Source organism: Typopeltis vanoorti, chromosome 4, assembly GCF_054136105.1.
Source record: "Typopeltis vanoorti isolate ZY-2024b chromosome 4, IOZ_Tvanoo_1.0, whole genome shotgun sequence".
In the NCBI taxonomy this organism is placed as follows: Eukaryota; Metazoa; Arthropoda; class Arachnida; order Uropygi; family Thelyphonidae; genus Typopeltis; species Typopeltis vanoorti.
This window is the reverse complement of record NC_143552.1, coordinates 138135609-138158484: the sequence shown is the minus strand read 5'-3', so window position 1 is coordinate 138158484 and position 22876 is coordinate 138135609. Positions and strand designations below refer to the sequence as shown.

Genomic DNA, 22876 nt, shown 5'->3' with positions numbered 1-22876 from the left:
ATATCACAGGCAAAACTAAGGCATAGAAGAAAAAACATATTGGAATCTAAAGACATATATACTTAGACCAATCTCACTTTCAATTAGTTCAATGGCATGCTAAATCAAACTGTATTAAGCTGATTAATACTCTAATGCATGAACAATAAATCCTTCTTTTGAGTTAGAGATTAAACACATTATACACTTCTAATCAATATCTTACCTACTATGTTAGCCTTGCACATTAAACTAGTCACAATCATCTATGATCATTCCAGACAATTTGTCTTATGGACATTAGCCACTGCTAAATAATCACTTAAAGTTCTTAAATACTGTCCATACTCGATTATTACACTACAATGATCTTTCCCTTTTACTGACTGGGTAATTATACAACAAAATCTGTACTTTACCATTTCTTGGGGCAGGATCTCCAGGTCCGTCTGAACTGTCCTTCTTTGTTTGAATTACCTCTTGATACTTCCATAAGCCTGCGTCCACGTGGTGGGTCACTATGATCATCAGATTAAGCTATGCTCTACACCTGGCATTTTTCCCTTGTCTATTCTCGATCTGTTTCAGGCCATCGTTGTTTCTACAGGATATGTCTGCGATATTATTCCGTCCGAACTTTCAGCGGAGGAGTGACATCTCATGCTTTAGTACTGGCAGAAATTCAGACATCGAAGGGAAAAGCACACCGTCCGATATCATACTATCGCTAAGAAACACCATCAAGAACTTGCGATCCATGGGAGAAGTCGAATCATCATCCAGCAAAATAGGCAAAAAAAGCCTTGAGGAAGGGGTGCAAACCCTTTTTATTCCCCCTTCACTCCCTCCCCCCCCCTTTTTTTTTAGCACCCTGTGACTAGCTGCGATAGTTCCCTCTTACTTTCTGTAATCTTTTCTCTCCCGCTACTTTCTTCATCTGCAGGGATTTCGGCACATCGCGAGATCTCTAGCAGCATCTTCTGGGGAACGAATGTGCATCGCTTTCTGAAATTGCCAAAGCCTCGGGCCCGCCCATGACCTATTGTTTACATGGACTATTGTTTACATCTAATTTACCCATTCATTGTATACATGATGCATTCATATAATACTAATTTATACACAAAGTTCTTTACATGGTATTACAATTCTACTAAAAAGAGATATTTCTATTTACAGTTAGTACTTTATTTCTTCTGCTCGAGTACAAGTTTTTTCTCTCAGCTGATTTTTTGACTTATTAAATCCTGAATGAATTGTTTTCTTTTAAAAGTTCTTCATTCAGGATGTAACAGTAAAAACTTGGACCTTAAAAAAAAAAAGAAACAGAGAGAGGAAACTGTTGGCTTTTGAAATGAAATGCTTTAGGAAAATAAACAGAATTCTTTGGACAGAACATGACTAATGCATAAGTGCTGCAAGATTTGAATACCCCAAACTCAACAATTCTAACAATTAAAAACATCATCTCTGTTGGTTTGGCCACATTGTACAAATGAAACCAGACCGACATCCTTGCCTAGTATTTGAGGTATGCAGCATACAAGACCCAGGAGAAGACCAATATTAACATGGAATAAAGTCCTTAGAACTGTACTGGAATTTCAAAGCTTTTGACATATGAAAGAGCTTGATTTAGATAGAGAAGATTGAAAGCCTCTTATCCATGAGGGATTCAACCCATCTTTAAGATGGAGGAGAAGAAGAATTAGAATTCATCCAAGTTCAGCATTAAGTTGGGTTACATTTCAGTATTTCGAGTGAATCGACTTCTAGATCATGCATTAGGTTTTATGCTACAGTAGTTGTTTGCACTGTGCTCGATATTATTATTTAGTCATGCAGGTGGATTTTGTTATGTTTTGCTTTATAACTTTGCTATTTATTTTCCTGATGTAAATGTTATTTTGATGTATTTATCATTGCTTTATTTTATAGGGATGAGGAAGATGCCAGTTTTCTTGTTGAGATGGTCAAGCAAATGGCATTGAATTATCAAGTAAGAATATATTAATTCTAACCCTCTTGTCTGACTATAGTAAAAGAATTGCAAATTTTGATACATGGGAAATGACAACTTTATTTTTATTCCTTTATTTCTCCAACTGTATGGTTATCACTTAACAACAAAATTATACTGCCAGACATAACATAGCATTTAATGAAAGCAAGAAACAAACAAAGCAGTGTGCTTGGAAAGTTGTAAAGAAATGTTGCAAATGCATCTTTTCCTTCAGGTACTGTGTCAACTAAGGAATGGCAACACAATGGACCTCTTCTTGGGAGGAACACTGCTTGGGAACTGACAAGGAAACTCTCTAGCTATTAGCAACTATGTCGATATAAGACTCATTCAAGTTATTAGTGAGCAAGATGTTCCCAATATTTAATTCTTGAGAGAGCAGTGTTTCAGTAGAGCATGCAGAGTGAGTTTGATGTATTAGTCTTAATGGTTCCAGATTTTTGACAAGGATGATGACATGAAAACGCATGAATATAATTGTAAACATTTGCCAAAGAGGACAATTCTATGATCTTATTCTAATTTTGCCTGCACGCATTTGTTTGCTATAGGCTCTTCTGCCATCTGTGTGTGGGAGAGAAAAAAACTGGTGTGAATTGGAATAGGGCATTCTGTTGTTCCTTCATGATGAAATTATAAAGATTAAGTTCCTTGACAAAAGTAATTATTTTATGAAACATTTATGGAAAGAGAGTTGTTGTGAAACTTTGCTTCACTATCCAAATTTGAATAGGAATGATTTTCTGAAATTATTCCTATTATGAGAAATAGTTCTTCACACATTCTGTAGGCAGTTGGTTTTTTTTTAATTAATTAATATTTTGTATTTTGTTTAAATTTGTAGTGATTAGGCTGTGCCACTATATCATGTACAAATAGTTCATGTTTTAATTCTAAGGTCTTCCAGTTTTTTATTCTCCTTGTTTAATTTTCACCTTAGCATCGAGAGCATCTTCAGTGTAACACTGAAGATGCTGTTGACACAGGCAAAAATTCTATGCATTATTTATTTCATTATGCATAGTAGTATCTGATACATCAGATACTACTTGCAGAGAGAATACAGATCTTTCAGAATTTTCAGTTGTGTTTGATCAGAGAACCTAGAAAATTGTCACAGTCATATATTATCATTGTATCAATCCTTAGTCCATTAATATTTCTAAAATGCACACTTTAAATTATATGCGTTGGGAAACACAGCAAGTGGGAGACTGTTCCACAGTGCAGCAGTTGCAGGGATGAAGGAAGAGGAAAATAATTTGTTCTGTTTGTTTCTAGGTGTACTGTGAAGGGATGTTGTGTAGCAGCTGCATGTGTTCCAATGAGCTTAGTACTGAGCGGGGGAATTATTGATGTTATTTCGGATGAGCATTTCCCATGGAAATATTTGTAGCATATACTTACTGCAGAGGCCAAACATCTGTGCGAAAGTGGGGGGGGGGGGGGGGGGGGAGTTGGTAAGGGATGGATCATTGATAAGTCTAATTGCCCTCCTCTGTATTGAGTCGAGCATTTTGAGAGAGCTTTTAGGAGCCCCACCCCATATGTGGGAGCAGTATTCAATAGTTGGGCGGATTTGCGGCTTGTATAATGTTAGTAGCTGTTCGGGTGAAGTAACGTCTTGAGTGGAAGAGAAATCCTAGTTTTTTTGAGGCTGAGGATGCAATGTTTGAGATATGTTTGTGCCAGGAGTGGTTTGATGTGAAGGTGATTCTGAGGAGCGAGATCTCAGGCTGTCTGGAAATTTGGGTATCATCGAAAAGGATACTGGGAAAAAGTTGTTATTTTTTATGGGAAATAGTACAGAACTGGGTCTTGCTGGTGTTGAAATTTATGAGGTTATCCGAACCCCATTGTAGGATGGCTTGGAGATCAGAGTTGAGGGTGGTAGTGGTTGATGTTCTGTAGGATGAGGTGAGTTGTGTAGGGTAAGGCTTAACAAATGCGAGGAGTGTAGTGTGCTGTCATCTGCAAAACTGAAAGTGTTACTGTAGTATTATAATAGTCTGTTTGTGTAATTGCAACACAATTACACGAACAGACTAATATTGGTGATGGTATTGAAAAGAAATCCAAACAGGCAGGCCACATAAACTGAGAGAAAGGAATAAGAGTGCTGGAAAGAAAAAGAATTATGCATTCCTACTTGTTGAGTGAATCAGTGATTTTCATTGGAACAATGATAAATATATACTGTTATGAATGGTCTGTATAATAGTTGATTAAGGTGGGGGAGACAAATGAATCCACTGCAAGTCCTTCACTATGTTTGTATAATTTTTTATTTTTCCAGGAAACATATCCTGCGTTTTTCATGAAATCAGATAAGTTTACATCTGGAAGAAATTTGTTGCATAGTAACTCAGATGTCAATAAGTGGGATATGAAAGAGTGAAACCATATCAAAACTAATTAAAAGGTCTGTTGGTAGTAATATAATTTCAGAAATTTTGTTCATAAAATTTTCTGAGTTTAATTCGGGAAACAAATATTTGAGAATTTCCAGTAAGCAAGAGGAGAACTTTTGATAGATCAGTGTTTCTCAAACTTTCTAAACTGAAGGACCAGTGAAATGCCTAAAACAATTCTACGGACCAGTAAGTTATATAATTTTTTAAAAAATGTATGTGGGGATTACCAACATTTACATATACATTTACAACATATACATAAACATATTACATTAACATATTATATTCACATATACATATACAACATTTTACGTATAATAAACATTTACAAATACACATGGAAACATAATTAAGTTGGAAGTAAACGATTAAAAGTGTATCATCACTGAACAAAATTTTAATTTTTATTAAACAAATAACGGTATCAGTTTCCGATTTGCTGTGGGCAAATGAACGGGTATGTCAGTGCCATCCTGCTGATATCCCCTTACATTTATCCACAGCAACTTTTATATTTTATATGTTATCCCCATTGATCTGCCCACACCCATTAAGCTCACCCCACAACAACATTTTTAGCGTCATTGGTACCATGGGCAAATGAATGGGGAATGTCAGCTTTGTCCCACTGATACCTTCATGGATTCTGCCTACAACGACATTTATCTTTAATCCCATTCATCTACCCACAGCAACTTTTATATTTTATGTTATTCCCCCCCCCCCCCCGTCATTTGCCCATCCCCACAACTTATGTAAACTGTCCCATTTGCTGAGTGCGCTGTGAGATGAAGGAAAAATGTTATTCTTATCTTACTCCATTCATCATAATACTGAATACGAACCTGACATCCATGGATTCCATCATGGATGACGTCCTGTCCAAACCATCCCCTGCATATACTCAAAAATTTCACTCAGAACATCCCAAAGCCATTAATGCCCCCCCCCCCCCATCCACACACACATACACACACACTTCCAGCCGATACGAATTGCCTTATTTCCCTGAGGAGTTTTCGATGACCAGTAAAAAAATTTAAGACATCCTTTTATGTGAGGTCATTCCCAATATCTATAAACAGTCTAACCCATGATGTCAGTCGCAGAGTACCATCCACGTGATCGGGGCACATTTTCCTGCCAGCAACTGTACGCCGTATATACTGTACACATGTGATTTGTACTAATCGTGTTATGGTGGTGATTTTAATTATAACAGTGGTCATCGTAAATTTGGCAGATTCATTAATCATGTGGTGGTTTTATTTATATCCATCCTTGTGCTGCTTGTATTCATTACATCGTGATGTGTGTTTCTGTACAGTACATGATGGTACGGATGTTGTTGACATGCGACGGATTCGGCGTGCACGGCCACATATTCCTATAAGCGACCATACAAGATATGGAACTTTGCTAAACTGGACGCGGACAGCTATCATCCTTGCCAGCAGAGCTGAGCCGCACCGTGCAGTCACTTTGCATAACTGTCATTTCATCCCCGATTTTTTCCGATTTTGGAAATCAATTAATTCCAAAACCAGTAATGAGAATAATTGGAAACTGTAGTTCAAATTAATAATATGATATAATTTTGTTTTAATGAGATGATTCAGCTTCTCGGCCTTTGCAGAGTTGCTGGATATCTGGCTCAATATTGGTCAACCTCAGTCGAATATCGGCACATACACTAAGACGATTTCTGTATTTTGTTTTTAATTGGAGGAGTGATGAAAATCCTTTCTCACAAAGATAGGTTGTAGAAAACTGCATTACGATTTTCAGTGTGTCTTCAGATAATTTGGGAAATTCACTTCTCGCTGAAGGTGAGATCCAGAATCGAGCCAAACCAAGATCATGGAATTGCATTTTAAGCCCACTTTCACTTGAAAGCTCAATTAACTGTTCTTTTTTTGATAACGAAAGATAGTTCTCCTGACTATAAGCCTGAAATAGATCTCGAACCCACAGAAATTTCTTATAAAAGTTATTCGGAAAATTCTGTTTCAGAGTTTTGAGGTGGACACAAACCCTTTCCAGAAACTCAGAATCAACAAAAAGATCATTTTCCACTAAAGGATTACAGCGTTGGAAAAAGTGCAAATTGTCTTTTACATAACTAATGCACAACATCAATTTTTTTTTCTTTTTCTAATGCCTTCATTTTGTCGTAGGTTTCAAGAACAGTTAAACAATTTCCCTGAAGGGAGAGATTTCGTTCATTCAATTTTTGATAAAAAATGTCTGAAAGATAGGATAGTGTTGATAACCATGCTTCTTTAACAAGGAGTGATGCAAAATTAGAATGACGTTCATTTACAAACAATAAAACTTCGTGCCTTAATTGAAATAAGCTTGTTAGTACTTTTCCCCTGGAAATCCAGCGAATTACAAAATGAAGCAAAAGTTGTATATATTCACTGTCCATTTCATCGCACAATACTGAAAATCACCTGTTACTTAGTGGTCGAGCCTTAATAAAATTAACTAGCTCTACAACGTTGTATAGCACAGTTTTAAATTCTGGTGACGATTCATATCCGGAGCCACTTCCTTGACCATAAAAACAACCCCCAACTATGCCTGCTTGTAAGGGCACGAGCTCCATCCAAACAAAAGCCCATGCATTTTCCCACTGGATCCCTTTTTGTATCATGTAATTATTGAGAGTGTGAAATATTTCTTCTTCGCTTGTTCGGGATGACAAAGTTATACAAAACAGAATACCGCTATGAATGTTGTTATCATGCACATATCTTACGTAGCATATTATCTGCACATCATCTGTAACATTAGTAGCCTCGTCTATCTGTAACGCATAATAAGGGCTCTTCTTAACTCTTTTGATTAACTGAGATTCTACGTCACCTGCCATATCATTAATTCTGCGACCAACAGTGTCATTGAAAGAGGAGTCAAATCAACATCTTTTAGTAACTTGTTGCCAAACATAGTTTTTACCACATCTTTTATAGCTGGAAGTAAAAAAATTTTCTCTGATGAGGTTTCCCTATTTTCACTATGTGCAAACTTAAGAGATGGATGCTTCCAGCGTCTTGCTATTAATCGAATTTTACGCACATATCTTACGTAGCATATTATCTGCACATCATCTGTAACATTAGTAGCCTCGTCTATCTGTAACGCATAATAAGGGCTCTTCTTAACTCTTTTGATTAACTGAGATTCTACGTCACCTGCCATATCATTAATTCTGCGACCAACAGTGTCATTGAAAGAGGAGTCAAATCAACATCTTTTAGTAACTTGTTGCCAAACATAGTTTTTACCACATCTTTTATAGCTGGAAGTAAAAAAATTTTCTCTGATGAGGTTTCCCTATTTTCACTATGTGCAAACTTAAGAGATGGATGCTTCCAGCGTCTTGCTATTAATCGAACCCATGGCCGAAACTACATCTTTCCCATGATTTAGTGTCGCTGAAATTGGCTTTTTTCTTTCAATTTGCTTATTTTTCACATCACATTGTTTTGTTGCTAAATGTCAGAGTTTCGCAGATTTCATACACTCTTTCGACAACACTTCATAACACAAAACACATTGAGGTTTCTGTTCACTTGCATCTCCACACCAAGTAAACCCGAATTCCAAATATGAACTGTTATTTGAATTATTCCGGTTTTGTGACCACATGTTTATTAAAAAGAACTGTTTTTTAAAACTAAACAAGTACTAAAAAACAAACCTGACAAGTTTCGTTAGTCTTCAGACTACCATCTTCAGGAGGTAAAGAGAACTAACAGTTTAAAGCACAAACTATAAGGAATTATGAAAAAAACAAGTTCATTTGTTGGTATTATGAACATGAAAAAAGTTCGTTTAAAAAAAATGAATAACAGATCTATAAAAACGTTAATGCGTATTAGCTAGAAACAGTGCTATTTGATCTCGAATTCTGTGGTTCACTTTCACTCTGTTCAAGGTCGGAACTGGGTAAATTTTTAATAAATGCTGACCAAAATTGATTTAAAATCACACCCTGATTTTTGTTATATTGCATAAGAATTTTAATCATATTTGCTGCCTCTTTGAATTTTCTTGTGAAACAGTTTTTATCAGTGTAGGACATGTTTCTTCTGTCCCCAGAGTACATCATGACCAGTAGAAGCTGTGTGAAATGCCAAGCCAGACTTATGTTCTGTCTTTTTTTTTTGTATGTCCTTTTGATGTTCGCTCATGCAGATTTCTCCCGATCTTCCCTTCTGGCCTACATATCAGATGCCACAGGAACAGCGAATATTATAAACCCTGGTTTTTTCATTGGGTGATGTAGCGGTTTCAGAGGATGAAGAGATTTTGATATTTTTTCAAGTGGCAGGAAAGTCAATTTTATGTTATACTTGTAGAGAAGTTTGACTAATTTATCTGTTACATTCTTGATATAAAGAAGGGTGACTGCGTTCTTGAAGTCTTGTTTAGTTAAGTTTTTGTGGGTGCTGTATTGAGAATTTTCTTAATTGTCTTAGTTTTGAAACCATTCAGTTGTAGGAACTGTGTTAAGTATTGTATTTCTTCTTTCTGCTTTTCTTCTTTAAGCATACAGCATCCTCAGTACAAAAGAAAATTTCACAGCATCCATGTGAAACTGCAAGTCATTCTATCAAGTAGTTTGTTTTATTACAGTTGTCTGAAGCAAAAGAGTTTTCTGTATTCCTTGAAATGGATAAAATTGAGTATCATGCAGTTATAAAATTCTTTGTAAAAGAAGATTTATTGCCAAAAGAAATTCATTTGAAGTTCATAAAAGTTTATGGGCACTCTTCTCCTTCGTTTTTGACAATTAAGAAATGGGCTGCTGAGTTTAAATGTGGCTGTACCAGCCTTGAAAATGATCCACGTGAAGGATATCCAAAAAATGTAACAACACCAGAAATCATTGATCAGTGCATAATATGGTATTGGATGACCGGTGAGTCAGTGCATGAAATTGTTAAGACTATAGGCATTTCAAAAGAAAGTGTAGGATATATTTTGCATGAAGAATTGCAAATGAAAAAGCTTTGCGCAAGATGGGTGCCGCGCTTGCTCACAGCAGATCAAAAACTCACTCGCATGAAATTCTCTGCATCCATGTGAAAGCACTATCTCTGAACAGTGCTTGAAGCATTTTAACAAGAATAAAACTGATTTTGTGCATCAATTTATTACTATGGATGATTCTTGGATTCACCATTACTCACTTGAATCCAAACAGCAATCAAAACAGTGGATAGAAGCTGGTTGTTCAGCACCAGAGAAGTTAAAGTCGGTTCCATCAGCAGGAAAGTTCATGACATCAGTGTTGAAAAGGGTAAAACAATAACTGGGGAATATTATTCTGATCTTTTAACCAGACTAGACGAAAAAATTTGTGAGAAAAGACCCAGTTTGCAGAAGAAGAAAATCATCTTTCATCAGGACACAGCACCTTCCCACAAAGGTGCTTTACATCCCATCTCTGCTTCCCAAATTTCAAAACCTTACACTTTGAAATATTGAATTGATATCTCCACTCATTTACCCATTCAGCCAGTGTATTCAAGTCCTCTTGCAAAGCTACAGCATTTGCTCTACTTCTGATAGCTCTCCCCAACTTTGCATCATCTGAAAACAACTGTATATCACCATTCAGACCTGTCCAAATATCATTTACATACAAATTAAACAGCAATGGACCCAAAACAGACCCTGGAGGTACACCACTAGTAACTTTCCTCTTCTGGGATATTGCTCCTCCATAGACAACTTCCTGATACCTATCAGACAGCCAATCTCAAATCCAGTGAACTAATCTGCTGTTCAGTCCCATCCATTCCAATTTAATTACCAGCTTTTGCAAAGGCAATTTATCAAATGCCTTTGCAAAATCTAAATATACTACTATATATATGCAACACCCTTATCCAACGCATTTGTCACTTTATTATAAAAAGTAAGCAGATTGCTAAAGCATGATCTTCCTTTAGTAATATCCATGCTGACTGCCAAAGAGTATTTTTCTGTTGTCAACTCAATTCTGAAGCTTAGCTAAAATTAACTTCTCTAATACCTTAACCACAACTCCAGACACACAGACTGGTCTATAATTCATGGCCTTATTCTTATCACCTCCCTTATGAATTGGAACAATTTTATCCTCTTTCCACTCTTTTAGAACTTGACCCAGTGAGAGACTCATGTTGAAAAGATATGCAAAAGCTGTGGTTAACTCTCTGGCACATTCCCTCTCGAAACACATGGTGAAATAGCATCAAGTCCCACAGCCTTATTTACATCAAGTCTGTTCAATTCTTCATATACCTCCTATTCTCTTACTAACAGTTCCTCCTCCTCCTTCTTTCCCACTGCTTTCAAGTTCTGCATGATGTCACATTCACAGGAATGAAATACCTTTATAAATTGCTCACTAAATATCTCAACTATATCCTTTGCAGCGGTTATCATTCCTCCATTTTCACCAATCAATCCCATCCTACCATAATCATTCTTTCCTCTACTGGCCACATATCAAAAAAAACTGCTTAGGATTTTTTTTTTTTTTTTGCCTCTTTAGCTAACTGTTGCTCATGCTGCATTTTTGCTACCCTTATCAAGCTAGTTGCCTTCCTTGCCTGCTCTTTGTACTTCTCATGCAACTAGTTGTTATAAATACTCATTTTGTGTTACTTCCATAATACCTTCTTCCAGATTGCATACCTCATCTCTTGAATAATCCATTTTACACCTACTCTATTTACCCTCTTAACCTTTGGAATACACTCTGATATTGTCTCCACCAAATAGTTCTTGAGTATGGCCCAAGCAGCATTGATATCCTTTCCATCCAGTTCCTCTTTCCAATTTATTATTCCAAGCTGTTTCCTGAGCTTTTCATAATTACCAGTCTTATAATTCCACATGGGATACTTAAGGGTCAAAGCTGTATAAATGAGAGGAGACCTCCACATAGCCTTTAAAGGAATGCAGAGAACTGACCAGCGCTTCTGACCTAATGTCCAGTCCTCACCTTCTCCTGGTGCACCCTGTTGGGTATCTCCCTGGATACTGAACGAATGAGGATGGGTTGGCAGTTTGGGATTTAGCCAACCAAATTGTATTCTTATTGGCTTAAACCAATATACAAAACGATGGTACAACATGACAAAATTTCATGCCAGCTGGGACATCCCCCAGTTACACAAGGCCCACTTTGTTTTCGCCAGGGAACCAGGACGAACCGCGAAAAGTAAGCTACTGGAACAAATCTGAAAGCACACCCAACTCAACATCGGTACTATCAACATAAGAAGCCTAAATGGCAAAGAAATGGAGCTAGCTGAAGAATTAGATAAGTACCAGATCGATATAATAGGGGTGACTGAAACAAAAAAGACAAAAATTGGTGAGATCTTTCTCAACAATAAATACAAAATGTTATATTCAGGCAGTGACAATCAAGGAAAAGAAGGAGTAGCCATACTACTCAACACAAAATATGAGGCTCATCTTCTTGAATGGCAGGCAGTGTCAAGTAGAGTGATTTGAGCAAATATCAGAATGGGGAACTGGACAATGAGACTTATTTGTGCCTGTGGTCCCACAGAAGGTTCTACTAAGGTAGAAGTGGAGGAATTTTTTGAGGCTCCCACTGACACAATGAAAAAAGGAAAAGTTGGTCCTTGTTGGGGATCTAAATAGCAGAATAGGAAGTGATTGTCAGACATACTAAAATGTTTTGGGAAAATTTGGAGAAAAGAGCAAAGCTAATAAGGGTGTGAGATAGAGTCTAGCAGAACAAAATATATAATTGGGTGCTGCTATAGACCAGGTGATGGAATAGATGGTGGGGATAGTATGCATAGGCAAATAGAAGAAATGAGTGGAAGGAGGGTTATTATTATGGGGAATTTCAACTATGATAACATTGATTGGAAGGAGGAGAGGACACATGGGAGGAAGGAATTGGATTTTATGCAGTTATTAAGGGACAACTATCTGCGACAGCATGTAGTAGAAAATACTAGGGGACAGAGAGAGTTTGACCTAGTAATTGCATCTGAGAATGTGGCTGTAACGAACATGACCATGTTGCCACCAATTGGTGAGGGTGATCATAAGGTCATGACTTGGGAGGTGGCTAAAGGAGTGGAATTTACAATTAAGACAGGGTACATGTGGAATTACCGGGCTGGTAAATATGACAAGCTTAGGAATGTGCTTGGCTCAGTGCCGTGGAATGTAAAACTGCAAGGGCTGGATGTTGATAGTGCATGGGGGGTGGTTAAGAAGTGTTTGCAGGAGGCAATGGTTGACTGTATACCAAGAGTCCGAATAATAAATCAAGTAGGGGTTAAATGGATGAATAACACTATTAAGCTTGAGCTGCAAAAAAAGAAACAATTGTGGAGGGAATTTAAGGAGAAAGGTGACCAGCAGGTGCAGGAACAGTATATAGCTCAGGCCAGGAAGGTAACAAGGGTGGTAAGAAAAGCAAAAGCGGATTATGAAAGAAAATTGGCCATGCAGGTTAAAGAGAATCCCAAACGGTATTTTCGATATGTTGCAAGTAAAAGGAAAAATGTTCATGGCAGAATGATTTTAAAAAATGCTGAGGGTAGGGAGGTAACTGAATCATTCGATATAGTGGAATTACTGAGCGAGTACTTTGCAAGAGTATATCATCCAGGTGGTGATGTTGCAGGAATGGAAGAACCAACAGCTTATACTGGAATTGTGATAAATGAAGTAGAGGTAAATAGTCTATTACAGAACCTCAATGTCAATACATCTGTGGGATTGGATGGTATACCAGCTCGTGTCATTCGTGAAGTGGCTAAAGAATTGTCAGTGCCCTTGATCATTTTGTTTAATTTGAGCCTTGGGTCTGGGTCAGTCCCAAGGGACTGGAAAGAAGGGAAAATAGTTCCACTGCATAAAGGTGGCTCCAAGGCTGCTGTTGAAAATTACCGGCCAATCCGCATAACCGGAATCGTTATCAAGTCTTGGAGAAAATAGTCAAGAGGAAAATAGAAGAGTAGATAGATGAAAATGGGATACTGTATCAGTGACAGCATGGTTTTGTGAAGGGTAGGTCATGCCTCAGTAACTTGCTCACGTATTATAACACAGTGACGGCTGAACTGGATAAGGGTAATAGGTTTACAGTGATTCTACTGGACCTTGCTAAGACTTTGCTAGGATACCACATGGAATTCTAATCAGTGAAATGCAGCATATGGGGATGGATAGGAGGGTGGTTGACATAGAGATATCATAGAGTGGTTTATTCAGGAGTAGAGTCCACAAGAAGGCCTGTGACTAGTGGTGTGTCACAAGTATCTGTTCTTGAACCACTGCTGTTTAATTTATTCATTAATGATATAGGAAAGGATCTGAGAGGAACAGTTCATTTTTTGCAGATGATGCAAAGTTGGGTAGGGCAATAGTGAATGCAGATGACGTCAAAATTTTACAGAATGATTTGGATAGATTGGAGGTCTGGGCTAAGGAGAATGGATGTCAATTTAATGTGGCAAAATGTAAGGTTATACATTTTGGGGTGAAAAGATTAGCAGCAATTTACTACATTGGTGGAACTGTACTCCAGGAAATTGATAAGGCACGAGATTTATGAGTGTTGGTGGATAAGGAGTTGAAGTTTAGGGGGCACATTGCAAAAGTGGTCAAATCAGCTCATCAAATCACTTGGTTGCTGAAGAATATGTTGACAAGCAGAGACAAGCATGTTATTGTTCCTCTGTATCAAGCCTTGATAAGACCCCATCTCTACTACTGTGCCCAGATTTGGTCACCTAGGTTTCTTCTTGATGGGGAGGAGGTTGAGAGGATCCAGAGGCGAGTGACCAAGATGATAGCAGGTCTGTGGTATGAACCTTATGAGAACAGGTTGAGGATTTGTGGGTTGCAAAAATTGGTTGATAGGCGGAGGAGGGGAGATATGATTGAGACATTCAAATTATTGAAGGGTTTCTATAAAATTAATTCAGAAGATATTTTTGAGAACAGGGCTGGTTGTGTGAGGACTAGGGGACATCCATGGAAGCTGGGAAAAAGTGTGGTTAGTAAGGGTGTTAGAGCTGGGTTCTTTACTTTTAGAGTGGTGAATGAGTGGAATGGGATGCCACAGTCTGTGGTGGATACTGTGACATTGAATGAGTTTAAGGCTAGGTATGATAGATACTGTATGAATGTCGAACAGTTGTGAAGAACATGATTTTTGGCTTCCCTCGATGAGTGTAAGGACTCCCTGGAGTTGTCTGTAATAATAATAATGGAAATACCTGTTGGATTTCTGCTCAGGACATGGACTGGTTATTACTAACACCATGTTCCAACATAAAAATGTGTTCAAATTCACATGGAGAGAAGAGGCAAGGAATAAGAAAAGTCTCGTTGACTATGTTATTATTGATAGTTGGTGCAGTTGACTATAGTTATTGTTGGTGCAGGACCCCAGAATGTACAGAGGATTTGAAATTGGAAGTGATCACTATTTAGTCTTGAGCAGGGTAAAACTGAATTTCATATTGAAAAGAATAACATGTAAGAAAGTTTTAAAGCGAATAAAAGTTGAGCAACTCTCAGATGTGAACTCATATGTAGACTAAAATACACAAAGATTATTGAAGAAAAAATGAAAGAGTTTGAGAACAGGAACCAAACCTTTGAGATTCGGTGGCAAGCCTTGAAGAAAACCCTGATTGATTCAGCTAGAGAGGCATGTGGTAAAGTTGTCTGCAAGGATAGAAAAATTAGAACTTCATGGTGGACACAGGAAGTTAAAGAGGCAGTGAAGGAAAAGAAGAAAGCATATCAAAAGTTCCTGTCAAGTAAGTATGCTTGTGCTCTTAGAGAATACATAGACAAATGTAAGAAAGCAAACTACTGTGTAAAACTTGCTAAACAAAAGTCATGGGAGGACTTTGGCAGGAACATAGAAAATAAATATCGAGAAGGTGGCAAAATATTCTGGAGGTTGTTGGAGAAGCTTAGAAATGGAGGAATGAATGCTGTAGAAGGAGTTAGAGATGATAAAGGTGACATGAAAACGTGAGAAAAAGATATCCTTGAAGTATGGAGTAATTACTTTGAAAATTTGCTAAATGAAACAAGCAGTAATGAGCAATAGTGATAAAAAACACTGACCAGGCATGCAGTCAGGAATACATATCCATACTTGAAGTAGAAAAAGCCATCAAAGGCTTGAAATGTGGAAATGCAGCAGGAGTAGATGATATTCGACCAACCAGAAATGCTGAAGTATGGTGGTATAAAAGTCTTACTGTGGCTGCACTGCATAGTTCAAAAGGTCTGGACAGAGGGGCAAATTCCTGATGATTGGAGTAGAACTCTCATAGTACCCATATATAAAAAGGGAAATAAAACTGAATGCGAGAATTACAGAGTTATTTCCCTACTGAGTGTTCCTGGAAAGATTTATGCAAGTATACTTGAGAAACAGTTGAGAAGAATTATGGAAGAAAAGCTTGGTATAGAACAAACTGGATTCAGACCAAATAGAGGCTGTCAGGATCAGATTTTCACTTTACGACATATGGTTGAGAAAGCATAGGAATATAACAAAGATCTGTATTTAAGTTTTGTCGATCTGGAAAAGGCATATGACAAGGTGCCAAGAGAGAAGCTATTCAATACTCTACAGTTATATGGTGTCATTGGGGCATTATATCAAGTAATACTTGGTCTTTATTTGAGTTGTAAGTCAGCAGTTAGAATTGAAGGAAGCACAGGAAGATGTTAAATCTGGTGTGAGACAAGGATATACATTATCCCCTCTGTTATTCATTATCTATATGGATCACATTATGAAGGAAAGTGGTATTAAAAATGATATCAGAATTGGGGATGTTAATGTCAGCTCTTTGCTTTATGTGGACGATGTTATACTTCTAAATAAATCCGCTACAGGTTTGCAAGATTCTTTGTCTAAATTGAATAACTGTTGTAATAGATATGGTATGAAGGTTAACAATAAAAAGACAAAGACAATTAAAATAGGTAGAATCGTTGAAAATGTTAACTGCGTTGTGAACGGAGAACCTGTGGAGCAAGTAAAACATTTCAGCTACTTATTCACAATTTTTAGTGAAGATGGTAAATTCAATATAGAAATAGACAACAGAATCAGCAAAGCTGGTATGGTGGGAAGTCAATCGAATAAATTCATATGGAATAAGAGAGAAATTAGTCTGAACACTAAATTAGCTGTATACAAACTAGTGTTCAAAAATATACAGTGTTCAAACTAGTTTTAACTTATGGATCTGAGAGCTGGGTCAGAAGTAAAACACTTGACCAAAGACTAGAGACTGCAGATATATGAGTCCTGAGAAAGATTAGAGGCGTGAACAGATAGCATAAATGGCAATATCATATAAAATACGAGGATATTAGGAAAGAACTTGACATTGTCAGCATCATAGAATGTGTTAGCAGAGCTAATCTCAGGTGGTATGGTCACTTAAACAGAATGGGCAAGGAAAGATTAGCAAAACAAGTGTTCCCTGCCAGGTTGGCAGGATAATGACCCAGAGGAAGACCAAGATATAGGTGGATTGATACGGTACAATGTATCTTAAACGATAGAAATATAAGATCTGATAATGTTGGAGTCTTGACAAGTAACAGACCGATTTAGAGGAAAATTGTAGATAGGAAGTTAGTAATGATGTTAATTTTACATGTAGTACTATCATATCCTGTACACTCCTTGAGGGTACCTGGCAGGAATTTGATGATGATTATGATGATGATAATTCCACAGATATCCCTTTCTAACAGATGTCCTCGAATAACTGGTCAGTCTGCAAGTGATCAGCTCGTGGCCACTCTCACCAACTGGTGGAAGATTTGACACCTGATTTATAATATCATCATCTGATGAGATGATCAGATCGAATACTCTTGTTGATCCTTGTGTGCCCTCCATCACGTGCTGCCTAAGGTAATTGTGTTTCAAAAACTCCAAAAATTCATTTTCTTTACCCCAATATGCAATCTTTTGCTTCCAGTCTATATTACCATAATTAAAGTCTCCCATAATGATCACCCGTTTATTGCTAGCTAAGCCAATTTGACCATACATTTCCTTCTCATTACCTTCCATATTACCAGGTCTATCGCAACACCCAACTAAATATTTCATCCTATTTACTTGTACCTCACACCATACTGCCTCAAAACCGTGGCCACTATTTGCATCTTGCAAAATCCACCTTAGATGGGCACAACTCATCTGCTATCAATAACAGTACTCCTCCTCCTCCCTTTCTTTCCTGTCTATCTTCACAAAAAATATCAAAATATTCATTCATCTGTATTCCTGTCAGGATGTCATCATCATCTAACCACGTCTTTACAATTTTGGGGCGAATAAACTCAAGCAAAAGCAACAATTTCATTCCCCTTATTTCGAATACTTCTAGCATTAGTGAATAAACATAAGAAATCATCACTGCTTCTACAAGTCCCCCGAACGTCCTACAATCTGACTCTTTAATACCTTCCCCAGTCACTTCCGCTACATTACCACCAATTCTACAACTTTCCTCACACCTCAACTCTCTTTAGTTTTGGGAAGAGATAGAAGTCAGAGGGAGCCAAATCTGGGGAATCAGGTGGATGTTCCTACAATTCATAGTGCAGATCCCTTAATTTTCCCATTGCCAAAACACAAGCAGTGCATTTGTGGGCAGGTGCATTGTCCTGATGAAAGATGATTTTTTTCCTCTGCAAACCAGGTGTTTTCTCATGAATTTTTTTGTATCGTATAGTTAAAAGATCAGAATAATATTCCCCGGTTATTGTTTTACCCTTTTCAAGATAATTAAACAAAATGGCTTTAGCATCTCAAAACACTGATGGTATGACCTTTCCTGCTGATGGAACCGTTCTTTGGTGCTGAACAACTGGCTTATGTCCACTGTTTTGACTGCTGTTTGGATTCTAGTGTATAATGGTGAGTCCAAGTGTCATCATTCATAGTAATAAATCAACACAAAAACCTCAGTTTTATTCTTGTTAAAATGCTCCAAGCACTGTTCAGAGATTTTCATGTGAGTGCATTTTTGATCTGCTGTGAGCAAACACAACACCTATCTTGCCCAGAACTTTTTCATTTGCAATTCTTCATGCAAAATATATCCTACACCTTTGAAATGCCTGTACTGTCAGCAATTTCACACACGTTGACTCTCCAGTCATCCAATACCATATCCTGCACTCGATCAATGATTTCTGGTGTTGTTACACTTTTTGGACGTCCTTCACAGAGATCATCTTCAAGGCTGGTACAGCCACTTTTAAACTCGGCAGCCCATTCCTTAATTGTCAAAAATGAAGGAGAAGAGTGCCCATGAACTTTTATGAACTTTGAATGAATTTCTTTTGGTGTTAAACCTTCTTTTACAAGGAATTTTATAACTGCATGATACTGAATTTTATCCATTTCAAGGGATACAGACAACAGTTTTGCTTCAGACAGCTGTATGAAACAATTTACTTGATAGAGTTACTTGTAATTTCACATGAATGCTTATGATGGATGTACCAACTTAGAAAAAAAAAATCTTGCTGATAGTGTTGCCATCTATGAAACGAGACCGAGAACTTTTCAGACCACCCTTGTACATTTATTTTCTTTCATAGGGATCAAAGGGTTGGCAGGGCACTCTTGTGGAACACTTTTATATCAGCATAACTTGTGTGCCATTTTTGAATATGAGAAGTTGTTATTCATAACCATATTTAAATCTGAGCCTGTGTAGCTCAGTGGATGTGGCGTTTGCCCACCACGGCGCTTGGCCGCACGAAGGACGACTTCGTTTCGAGTCTAGTCGGCGACTAGAGGAAATTTTTCGAAGCCTTTTTTAGACCGATTCCCGAGTTAGTCGATCTCTGGCACGGGGAAACGGGTTTTTCCTCCCGGAAACTCGGGTTTTTCGTCCCGTAAACTCAAGAAAATTCACGAGATGGCAGCACATTTGAGCCATCTCTCTTCACTGTGTATCGCTTAATTGGTGATAGCCTTGGGCCATCTATCTCTGATTGGTACCAGTGGAGATTGAACTGCCCACTCAGTCTCCAAAAGTTAGATAGGGCTAAATGGCCTCGCCTACTCCCATATTTGGGAATAAAAAGGCGTTAGTTGATTTTTTTGATTTTTGATATTTAAATCTTTAGTTATTTATTTTTAATCTTCCTGTAGACTTCATTTACCACTGTATTAGGTCATGTTTCTTTGTTACTTCTCAGTTATCCAGTTATTACAGTGTGTAGCTGTTTCACTTAAAGTTGAAGATAGTTTGTTCTACTCTGATGACAGCAGCCGAGGTGCTTGAAAAAATATCAGTTTTATTTATTTTTGTATGCACTCTCACCCAATTGAAAGACTGTAAATGTAGAGATAGTTTTTTTAATGACAGCCCTGCCCATGAAAGAATTGTAAACCCATAGTACATTTAATACTGTTATTGGACTAAGGATTACATAATCTGAAAAGTCTAGTGAAAAGTATCCTGGTAGTAGAACAGGGTTCTTTCATTACACTTTTCATATTATTTAATGCTTAACTTAACCATGAAAAATCATCTACATTCAACCCTAGTGGAAAATTACATTCATGGCATTGATTAATGCTATTGGACCATATTAATGAAAATTCACAATGGCAAAACTTCACTATAACAAACTATTGCTTCAATCCCTATATGTTTGCTATAGTGAGAGTTAACTGTATCACCTCAAGATAAACCATTCATAAACTTTTATCACAGTAATGCTATCCACCTAGTCAGCCATCTGTGCCAGACAAGTTCTTTAATGTCACAGTAAGTGTGCAGTTGACATTGCAACATACATCCAATCCAGATTTTTTAAACTCATTAATGGATACTAACAACCATTTAAACTACATCTAACTCCACTATGCATTAATTGTTAAGCATTATTTCAGTAAAAACAGTAAAAGGTAGTTCATATTATCATCGTTATTTAATGACATTTGTTGCTCTTGGGAGTTGTAGAGAATGTTGAAATAAGTACTTGGACAGCATGTTATTTCAACAAAACATAATTGCACACCTCATTAGTATGTGCCCCCCCCCCTCCATTGCCAATGAATACACCTAACTCTCTAGACATATTCTCCAAAATACTTTCTAGTAGAGTGTGTACCATTATTAGACTCTGGCTTGCATTAAGATTCCTTCCAAGGGTGTTTGGTTGGTTGATTCTCTACAGGCCATTAAAGTTTTTTCACATAATTTTTCCACAAATTATGTTGTAATAGCTCCTACAGTATGATGTAGTTTCCATTTTCATGTTGCGACATAGATCTGTTCTGTAAAACTCTCACAATGTAGAAATTTTTATTAGTTTTTTTTTTTTTATTAATATATACTTATAAGCTTGAGAAGCTAGAACTTCTTCAGAGCAGGTTGTTAGAAGCAGTGCATTATTATTCAGAAAGGTGGGATATTATCAGCTTCATTCTTTCAAGCATTATAGTTTTGAGTTTATACCAGGAATAATAATAATAATAATAAAAAAAGCTGCAGTTACACTTCAGTCACCAAATTTCACAATTGAGATGATGCATGCGAGTTCATCATACTCATCCACCTGATTAGGAAAGGTGTAGCATGAGTCAATGCTCTAAATCGCAGATTCTTTGTAATTGTAGACCAATAGCAAAGTTCTTTGTGCCAATGTATTATTATTATTATTATTATTACGAGCAGCTCCAAAGAGTCCTTAGACTCATCCAGGAGGCCCAACATCATGTCAAGAACAACTATTCAACATTCACACAGTATCTATCATACTTCACCTTGAACTCATTTACAGTCATGGCACCCACAACAGGTTCTGGCAACTTATTCCACTCATTTACCACTCTCCAAGTAAAAAACCTAGCTCTAACACCCTTGTAACCATACTCTTACCAAGCTTCCATGGATGGCCCCTAGTCCTCCCACTACCAGTCCTATTCTCAAAAATATCTTCTGAATTAATCTTATAGAAACCCCTTCAGTAATTTGAATGTCTCAATCATATCACTCCTTTTCCACCTATCAACCAATTTCTGCAATCCACAAATCTTCAGTCTGTTCTCATTAGGTTTATTCCATAGACCTGCTATTTTCTTGGTCACTCGTCTCTGGATCCTCTCCACCTCCTCCCAATCGAGAAGAAACCCTGGCGCCCATATCTGGGCACAGTAGTCTAGTGGGGTCTTAGCAAGGCTCGATACAGAGGAACAATAACCCGTTTGTCTCTGCTCGTTAAAGTGTTTTTCAGCAACCAAGTGATTTGATGAGCTGATTTTGCCACTTTTTGCGGTGTGTCCCCCTAAACTTCAACTCCCTATCCACCAACACTCCCAAATCCCTGGCCTCGTCAAATCTGCTGGAGTACAGTTCCACCAATGTGATATACTGCTGCTAATATTTTCACATCAAAATGCAAAGCCTTACATTTTTCCACATTAAATTGACATCCATTCTCTTTATCCCAGTCCTCCAAACTATCCAAAATCATCCTGCAAAATTTTGACATCCTGAGCATTCACTATTGCTCTACCTAACTTTGCATCAATGCGCAAACAGATGTACGGTTTCTCTCAGATCCTTTCCTATATCGTTAATGAACAAATTAAACAGTAGTGGTCCAAGAACAGAACCTGCAGCACATCACTAGTCACAGGCCGTCTTTTGGACTCTACTCCTGAATAAACCACTCTGTGATATCTCTCTGTCAACCATCCTCCTATCCATCTTACCAACCCCATATCCATTCTCATATGCTGCAGTTTACTGATTAGAATTCCATGTGGTATCCTATCAAAGGCTTTAGTAAGGTCCAGTAGAATCACTGTAAACCCATTACCTTTATCCAGTTCAGCCGTCACTGTGTTATAAAACGTGAGCAAGTTACTGAGGCATGATCTACCCTTCACAAAACCATGCTGTTCCCCCATACAGTATCCCATTTTCATCTATCCAATCTTGTATTTTCCTCTTGACTATTTTCTCCAAGACCTTGACAACCATTCCTGGTATGCTGATCGGCCGGTAATTTTTAACAGCAGTCTTGGAACCTCCTTTATGTAGTGGAAATATTTTCCCCTCTTTCCACCCTCTTGGGACTAACCCAGACCCAAGACTCAAATTAAATAAAATGGTCAAAGGCACTGACAATTGTTTAGCTGCTTCTCGTACGACACAAGCTGGTATACCATCCAATCCCACAGATGAATTGACATTGAGGTTTTGTAATTGACTACTCACCTCCACTTCATTCACCACAATTCCCATATAAGCTGTTTGTTCTTCCATTTCTGCAATGTCACCACCAGGATGATATACTCTTGCAAAGTGCTCACTCAGTAATTTTACTATATCAACTGATTTGGTTACTTCCCTACCATCGGCATTCT

General features: G+C 37.5%; 1 protein-coding gene across 2 annotated transcripts in view; it reads left to right on the top strand.

The window, feature by feature from the left end:
• LOC150107706 (ubiquitin-like modifier-activating enzyme 6) overlaps window positions 1-22876 on the top strand; it is a 701981-nt gene that overhangs the window by 282506 nt on the left and 396599 nt on the right. For both annotated transcript variants that reach the window (XM_090391479.1, XM_090391480.1), the window contains exon 13: window positions 1918-1978. In XM_090391479.1, the coding sequence (XP_090247605.1) occupies window positions 1918-1978 (61 nt within the window). The remainder of the gene's footprint in view (window positions 1-1917; window positions 1979-22876) is intronic.